The sequence below is a fragment of the Glycine max genome, chromosome 13 (assembly GCF_000004515.6).
Source record: "Glycine max cultivar Williams 82 chromosome 13, Glycine_max_v4.0, whole genome shotgun sequence".
Taxonomy (NCBI): Eukaryota; Viridiplantae; Streptophyta; class Magnoliopsida; order Fabales; family Fabaceae; genus Glycine; species Glycine max.
This window is the reverse complement of record NC_038249.2, coordinates 35,621,672-35,630,796: the sequence shown is the minus strand read 5'-3', so window position 1 is coordinate 35,630,796 and position 9,125 is coordinate 35,621,672. Positions and strand designations below refer to the sequence as shown.

The window sequence follows — 9,125 nt, the reverse complement described above, 5'->3', positions numbered from 1 at the left end:
GATTTGCATTTTCATTTTTTGTTTTCATTTTTAAAAGATTAAAATTCTGAAAATATGTTTGGTTTGACTTTTTATTTTCTGTTCTCAAGAAATAAAAATACTGAAAGTGTGTTCTCAAAAGGAAATTTATTTTTAAATTTGCTTAAAATTACATTCATTGTGACCGTATTTTTATTTTACTAAAAATGAGATTTCTAATTTCAACTGAAAACATTGAAAATAAAATTTTATTATTTCTAATTTTTAGTTCATTTGTAAAAATACTTTTATCGAAAATATTTTTAAAAATCTAACCAAAAATATTTCTATCATCATTTTCTATTTTTAATAAAAATAAAAACAAAAAACAATCAAATCAAACACCCGTAAAACATTACTAATGTTTGCCAAAATCCTCACACAGCAAAGAGATCAGTACAAATGGCTAGAGATCATATCACATCAGTTGTCAATATAGCTGGCGATTGATACCAGTAGCTATCTGTACGGAAAGGCTTAAAGGAATTAAGAAAATAAAAAAAGTAGAAGAAAAGCTCCCAAATGGAAAAACCAATAAAAAAATAAAATACTTTATTTGGTAAACAATATAAAGTGGTCTTCCCTTCTATCTAAATTCCAAACTGAGCAAATAGCAGCCAGAGATTGGAAAAGGATGCATACTAATAGATATATCAGAGTTACCCATTAGCTAGGGATAACCCCATCATCATTCATTTTCATTCCCTTCTCTTTTAGCTGCCATTAACGTGTTTTCAGGAATCATTCTAGCCATCCATTTCTGGTAATACAAGGAATTAAGGTAAGGGTTCATTTCATTTCATTTCTCTCGTATGATAACTTCACTGTTCAAACTGAAACACCTTTTATCTGCAAAATTTCCAACCCGTAAAGGTTTGTCCCAGATTCCTTGCAAATTAAGGCCTGTATGTTTCTGTTATTTCAGTAAAGTTTGTGTTTTTTTTCCCTTGTGTATATATGCTTCCCATAGTCTTAATTCGTTGTTTGTTCTTGGAAGATCTATCATGGTATATGGTTTTCTGTCAAAACGCCCCATAACCGTACATGCATATATATGTTGTTTTCACCTTGATCTGTTGTGTTTATGATACTTGTACATGTGGAAAATGTTTGTCTACTCGAATATCTATGTATATTGGGTCGGAATTTGTATATATATATGCATGATTATGAAAGGTGTGTAATTGTATGTATAGAAGAATTAATATGGCGAGAAAGAAGATACCGATCAAGAAGATCGATAACATAAACGCGAGGCAGGTAACATTCTCAAAGAGGAGAAAAGGTCTTTTCAAGAAGGCTCAGGAACTGTCAACTCTTTGCGATGCTGAGATTGCTCTCATAGTCTTTTCCACCACTAGCAAACTCTTTGAGTACGCTAGTTCAAGGTATATATATATATATATATATATATTTCCGTACCATTCTCTTTACTCTTTTTTCTTCATCATTTTCTATGTATGTGCATGTCAAGGGAAATTACTCACAAACGTACTAACACTAACTCATAATGTCCTTTGTCATCATCTTATTCTTATCCATTTCGTTACTCCTTTTTTTGGTGAATTTTTTTATACTCCTCTATTTATTTTTATAGATAGAGATTGATAAGTTTTGATCAATGGAATACCAAGGTTTTAAAATAAGGTATGCAATTATGATTTTGGCTGCAACGTCAAAGTTTTTGAAGTAATATTGTCTACAATCACAACACGATCATTATTGATTATTTGCTGCATTTGTCTATAATTTTTTGCATTATCATAAAATTTTGCAACCATAATTTAAAACCTTAACAATTTTTTTATAATTTAAAAGTTAAAACCTTGCACAATATCGAATGGAAACTCAAAAATTGGGTGTGTGACTAAAAAGAAATAAAGAGAGAGAAAAAAACTAGACGCAGAGAAAAATAAGAAAAAAAAAAGATGAAAGTGAGATAGAAGAGAAAATAGATATATGATAATAATAACTCTTGATGAATTTAATTAGAATATTTTAACTCTGTAAAGTTTCTTACACTATAATTTAATTATTAATTATCATGTAAAATTTGAATTTTATAATAATTATTTTATTTTAAAATTATATTTAAACTGATTTCTAAGTCGACGACACTAAAAAAATTTTACTACATGAAAATTAAACTCTAAATTTGATATACCATATTTTTAGAGAAAACCAATAATGCACTGTGAGTTCATCATTATACACATGTATATATGCTGTATTTTCATTACTGGTTTTTATAGCTCTGAGATTTTCAATTAACTAGTTAATAGTTTTCTACCTAAACAAAATAGTTGCTTCTCAATACCAAAATAATAGAAAAAATATTTGCGTTCTTTACAACCTTCTCCGTTAAACTTTTTCTGAACATGTTCTCAACAATCACGCAACTTTGTTTTCCTTATACTGTTTATTATTTAGCTAGCTGCTTGCATGCATGATGCATGTATCTGAATTAACGCTTATTTAAGGATATATTACTTTTATGGCATATTATCATGTTCTTAAAAATTATATTTTCATGAATATATTGATTTTAAATATTATTTCGGAGTATATATACTTCAAAACATGCTTGGTTAAAATTTAATATTTTTTTAAATTAAATGATAAAATAAAGTAGAAGTGAAAATAAATATATATAGAAAAGGATAAAATTAGATTATATAAAATATCTCATATCCTCATAAAAAAAGTAACATATCACCATCGGTTACCAAAAGTCAAACAAAATATGAAAATGCCATTTCAATTTCATGAGAATCAATAATGCCTAAACATACTTTTTATTTGAAACTTACATCAAACATGAGAATACATGATAGCAACATATATAGTCAAGAACTATGATCAACACTACTAGTACAATACTATAGGAATACTAGTACAATACATTTTATACATCAATACACATTCTCTATAGTCTACAGAACCTGGTAGTGGCCGCAATATATATATATATATATATATATATATATAATGACAGCTATAAGTTTGAGCTTAGAATTACAAGCAGACTGTCTAAACCTTCACCACTAACACTAACCTATCCTAATGAGTTTAATCTCTTAGTACATTTAGTACGTGATCATGCAAGCAATAATATGCATGCATGCCTCTGCCAGAACACGAGCCGGAACCTTTCCTGATTTATAACTTTTTATCTCTTCAAGAAAATTTTCTATGCAAGAACAATAATCGGTACCGGCGGCTCATGTTGAAGAGATAAAAAAAAAAAAAAACTCAACCTTAGTAAAGTCCGATAAAGAAATCAAATGAAACAATTAAACTATATCAAAAATAAAATTTTAAGAAACCCACATGCTTGAGAGTATGGTTTTACTTTTCCAATAATGACTAATCACAGAGGAAGAATGTATTCTAGGAAGACTTTATCTAGCAATGTCAAGGTTTGAATCCTGGAATCATATATTCTGGGAAGACTTTACTTAACCACCATTTTTTACATCTTGTAGTTTTGCCTGTGAGAATTTCCGGTCAAAGAGTCAATTTTTAGTGGTTTCTCTGAAAGTTATATTCGGTCTTCTGCTTTTTTAAATTGGAATATTTTCCATATATTGATTCACTTTTCTTTAACCTATATTTGTCTTCTCCATACACACGAGCTAGCCATTTGATTCCAAAGCTACAACTTGGCTTTCGATCGAATAGTCAATTTTCTCAACATATAATATAAGCGGGAACTATATGCATTGAGGCACTAGTTAGCTCATAAATGTACCATATATATACTAAGTCTTGAAAATAATCCAAGTTCCACATCGACTAAAAATAATCTCACATTAAAATATATAAGTGAGGGACAACCCTCACCCCTTAAGTTAGCTTTTTAAGTTGTGTTAGGCTTCTTTCATTATACATTTTAAGACTAAGATTATGAGCTTAATGCACACCTATTAATATGAATTTAAATGCTTAATTTGGTTACTCCCCAAATTTGATTTTAACTACTTGATGTAATACAATTGGATCAAAAATAATCTACATTGACATAATATAAAGTTATTGATTCCATGAGCCCATACGTTGGTTCAAAAGAAATAGTAAGAGGAAATTTTGAATTTTAATTTTAATGTCCTTGTTATTTCTCAGCATGCAACAAATACTTGAAAGGCGTGATCGGCATTCAGGGATTCAAGGATTAGTTAATCCATCTATTGGTCAACAGGTATAATTACGTTTACTTTCCAATATTCCTTGAATGATGAATTAATAATTATGCACCTTTTTTTTATCATGGAACCATGAAAAAGGGGCCTCTGTTTCTGAGCGGGAATTGAATATTTTACTACAATGAGAAAGCAAGTTCAGCGCAGTACTCCTGCTGTTTGCTTTTTTTTTTTCTTAGTTTTTTTCCTTCTCGGATGATTTTAAAATGTTTTATTTTGAAGAGTCTAATGATTCTACCTAGTGGAATAAGTATTATTGTTACTTGTTACCGGCTAAGCAATCTCTCATGGACATTTGAAAATTGAAACAATTGTCTCACGATGATTCTATGGATTTCACGTCAGTTATTTTTCAATTTTCTTATCGTAGATTAATATTGATGCAGTTGTATATCTAAAGTGAATCTGCTCTTGTAAGTGCTTGGCAATTAGTGAATGAATTTTTTTTTTGAAGTAGACAATTGGTGAATGATATCACAATGTTTCTACAGCATTCTGCATCCTTACCTCGAAAGGAAAATTGGAACAATGAAAAAAATAAAAATTGATTTAGATAAAGTTTTGACTTTTGACATAGCTAGCTTGCTTAAGCATGCACAATTGGAAATCAGGAGAGGCAGTTTTTTTTTAGTTTGAAGTTAATTCTGAAATATTCTATATGTACGTATAGCTTGGAAGTGACTCCCTTGGCATCCTGCGAAAGGAAATAGAACATAAGACTAATGAAATGAGGTATGCACTACACTGCAACTACTTTAATTTAGACTTATATATATACAATGCATGCGCCATAAAAATATACATCATTGAGAGACATCTTAAAAAATAGTGGGCCCTGAATGTTAATTGCTGGAGGCACTTGTGGTTGTTTTTTTCGGGATGTCATAGATAGATTTATTTGGTGTAGGCTTTGTATGTTAGTCCTTGCTGGGTACATCGTGGTATTTCAATTCCCCGGTTAATCTATATTTATATTATTTCAGAATATAACTATGGGGTAACCTTGGGATGATAGGGGAGTTTTGGGGGTTTGGACAATATAGATTTGTTTTGAATAAGGGTTAGGGTACCCTTGATATATATATATATATATATATATATATATATATTCTGTTAGTTACTGATAAAAAAAAATTTAAGACATGGTTTCCATAAATGCATCTTTAATGCAGTCAGTTGAATGGGGAAGAGATCCAAGGATTGACAATAAAAGAATTGCAGAAAGTGGAGGAACTTCTTCAAAGACGTTGGACCACTATTTCAAAAATTAAGGTTCGTCCCAAATAAATTGCACTCTCAGTTCATTAGTTGATTTCCCTTATGGAATGAAATCTAGAACTCGATTGTACCTGTAAATTTATTCAACCTTGTGCTTAAGTTATGCATGCTTTTGACACGTGTTAATTTCAGGATGAAAAAATTATACAAGAGATCAATCACCTTAAAACAAAGGTAAAAACAACAACGCTCAGATACATATCAAATATTTTGTTTGAGTTATTTATTCGTAGTTTTGGTCAAATAAATTTCATCCTTTGTGATGTATGCGGAATTAATTTAGTTTTGAGGACAACGTATCATACATAGTCCTAAAATAGGATTAAACAGTTCGAAAGCAAATTAATTTCTAAATGTGAGTAATCTATATGTGGAAAATATTTGTAAATTATTTCAGCGTATCATACATAGATCCTTTGTGATCTATAATAACTTAAACTATATGTGGAAAATATTTGTAAATTAACTTTGTGACGTTATAGCCATTTGTGAGCAACTTAGGTGAGGAACTAGATATTGGAACTTGTAAAAGGTTGCGAAGAAAACATTATTTCTCAAACTTAACGGGAATCAAAATGAAATGTTGGGAAATCTAAGAGATTGGTTTACTGATAGAATCGGATATATATATATATATATATATATATATATATATATATATATGTCCAGAAGCCAAGTGACCTAAATCTGGAGGCTTATGAGACCTCAACAATCCTAAAATGTGTGAATGATCGGGGGGGTATTGAATGCGATTGTCCTATATATGTTGGCCAGTTTGTTTGGTTGAACAGTCCACTGCCCTTAATTAAGTGCCGAGCCTAGAAGGCATGGGTGCTTCTAGCTGTCAATTTCTATGGCTTGGGCACTTGTAATGGTTGGCCTTTGTGACAGGACGATTCGCAACCCTTCAAGTGCCAACGCCTGAAAGACCCCTCAAGGTGTCAAACCTAAAAGGTGTATGCTCTTCTAATCATCAACCTTTTTGTAGTTGGACAGTCCATAATCCCTCTAGCGTTGAGCTTGAAACACTTGAAACACATAATTCAGTCTGCTTCTGTGGTCACCACTTCCCAAAACTCTTAAGTATTATTTATGAGTCACATCTTTTATATGTCCTTCATTACCAATGGGACACATTGTGTGACCATTCTTATCATTAAGAAGGGTTGATAGGCTCATAACCAAGACTACCAATATAGAATTCGACATTGCATATTCACCTAAAACCTTAAGACGTTAGTTTTTTCCTAACCAATGTCAATCACTCAAACTTGATTTCCAACATGAAACCTAAAAGATACAAGTTCAACTCATGAAGTTATTAAAATAATTTGAAGAAGCCATCTATCTGATTCAGAAGCCGGAAGAGGTCCACGTGATATATAGAAAATAAGCTGAAGGTATTATTTATTCGTTATATATAGTAAAAATGAAGTGTTAAAAATGTGTATTTTATTTTGTTGTTTATAATAATACAGCGTATAAGCAATTTTTCATCTATCTATATTCACACAACCTTTTTCTGCAATGATGTTTGGCAATGTTGCTCGTGAAGGAAGCCAAACTTATGGAAGAGAACCAGAAATTGAAGCAGGTGGTTACGCCTTTCAAAATCTTGCCCATTTATTTCTGGTCCACGAGCTTCCTGATAGAGATACTTTATGACTTAGCAATAACTGGTGTAAATAATGTAATAGAAATTTTTATGTACAGAGCTTCGTACGAGAACAAAGGCAACCATACGAGTCATTTACCTGCAGTTCATCTGAATTTCCTCCAGACTGTGGTAATTCTGACACATCTCTCAAGCTGGGGTTAGTTTACACTTTATCCTATAATAGTTAGAACATTTTATTACAAGCTTAGTCATTCATAATACATTGTAATTAACATCTCAACATGTTTAATAACATGTCTAGTAATAAAACTTACCGGGGAGAATACAAAATTTATGGAATACTTCCATAAATCTGGTGTTACTTTAGAAGCTTAATTCTTCTGATTTGTGGTTATCTTATCTTTTTATTTTTTTGATTGGCAATTTGTGCTTATCTTAATATCTATGTATATGCAGGTTGTCTTTATTTGAATGAAACAAAAATGTTGGTTCAGAAGACTATAGTGAGAAGTTAACGCATTTGGTTCTATTTCTGTCTCAGCCAAGATCAATGTTGTTTTTTCGTATTTAACAATTTGCTGGTGAGTGGAGTGCATGTAATGCTAGATTTTACAGGGAAAAAATTCACAGCTGGAGCAACTTATTTGCTAAACTAAACAGAACATTGCAGTTGCCATTATGTCAGATGTGATAACCCAGTGTTTGGTTTATTTTTATTTTTTGAAAAATAAATAAATATTATTTGTCTTTCTTCATAATTCTTAAAAATATGAAATAATATAAAAATAGTATAACTTGGATTACAACTATAACAACTAAGAAATAATATAAAAATTTATTTTTGATCAAACTATATAACTAAGAAATAAAAATTACAAATTAACATCTAATGCCTTCTAACTTGGATCCCATCAAAAATACTATTTTCCCTTCAAGTTTGGATTGAATACCTTTTAACTTGGATCCCATCTAAATACTTTTGTTCTTTTTTTTCTTCTTTTAGGACAAATCAAATGAAAGAACAATTATAAAGGTTTACCGTTAATCTCCTTCCTCTACCTCCATTCAAAGAGACACAAAGTACAAAATATATGAGTTATCATAAATTTTCTTATATCCGATTCTCGTCTATAAAAAAAAATTATTTTCTTTAATTTTGAAATATAATTTTTAAATGTATGTATAAAAATATTTGTACCTTTCAATAAAAATATTAATGACTATTGAAACGAGAATCACGTGCCCGAGTTTTCATTTAGTCCTGAAACCTGACCATGTGTCTCACATTAATGCATTGTTGCATCAAGCTATTCGTACAGAAAAGAAAAGCTGAATGCATATGTAAAAAATTAAATTTTAGAGCATGTGATCTACCATCTACTGTAGTACTTTTTCAGAATACGCCCCTTAGCTAATAAATGAAAAAAAAAATCAGAATTAAATCATATTTCAGTTAAATGTATAATTTAACTTTATTATTCAATTATTATAATTTAAATTATACAAATTCTTAATAACTAAAATATATTTCATAATTATAAAAAAGTATATAAGTAAAAATATTAATTCTAATATGTTTCCAATTCCAACTCCACTTTAACAAGTTAGCAAAAATTCAAACTCGATCTCGACTCTTATCAAAATGCGTTTTTTCTTTCAAAGTCAACTTGAACTCAAAGTATATACGCATGTTCATAACTTAATAGTCATAATTAATTAGTTGTATGCAATAAGTAGGATCAATTATTTATCAACTATGTTTCATCTAATATAAAAAGGAGTCTCATGTACAAAATAAAGAGATGAATGAAAATTTCAAACTTTACCTTAACTAAGGCTTTTTTTTATTTTCTTTGGTTTTTCTGAGTTCGTATTTGCATAAGCATTTATAATGTAACCTTGTGCTTGGTACGTAACGCGTTTCAGGACAGTACGTGCACGTGGATCCAATGATTGTTTTTGCTGTGTGTTCGAACATGAGAATTTATGTTGAAAGCAAAATGACGAAACAA

At 30.1% G+C, this 9,125-nt stretch overlaps 1 protein-coding gene across 3 annotated transcripts; it reads left to right on the top strand.

The window, feature by feature from the left end:
* The first annotated feature begins 389 nt into the window (after positions 1–389).
* LOC100810422 (MADS-box protein JOINTLESS) lies at positions 390–7,863 on the top strand. 3 transcript variants are annotated; one of them, XM_006594611.4, is made up of 9 exons: positions 390–799; positions 1,218–1,406; positions 4,141–4,216; positions 4,888–4,949; positions 5,390–5,489; positions 5,628–5,669; positions 7,051–7,089; positions 7,209–7,281; positions 7,570–7,863. In XM_006594611.4, exons 2-9 carry the CDS (start codon positions 1,225–1,227, stop codon positions 7,626–7,628), a joined length of 633 nt encoding a protein of 210 aa, XP_006594674.1. In that variant the 5' UTR covers positions 390–799; positions 1,218–1,224; the 3' UTR covers positions 7,629–7,863. The 3 variants fall into 3 exon arrangements, with proteins under 3 accessions (XP_006594674.1, XP_006594673.1, XP_003543140.1); XM_006594610.4 differs by having other exon boundaries at positions 394–799; positions 1,215–1,406; XM_003543092.5 differs by having other exon boundaries at positions 401–799; positions 1,215–1,406; positions 7,209–7,309.
* The last annotated feature ends 1,262 nt before the right edge of the window (positions 7,864–9,125 follow it).

Coding starts and splice junctions, on each gene's coding strand:
- LOC100810422 (XM_006594611.4), top strand. CDS start 1,225: ATGGCGAGAAAGAAGATACCGATCAAGAAGATCGATAACATAAACGCG. Junction 1,407..4,140: donor TTTGAGTACGCTAGTTCAAG/GTATATATATAT, acceptor GTTATTTCTCAG/CATGCAACAAATACTTGAAA. Junction 7,090..7,208: donor AGAACCAGAAATTGAAGCAG/GTGGTTACGCCT, acceptor TTTTATGTACAG/AGCTTCGTACGAGAACAAAG.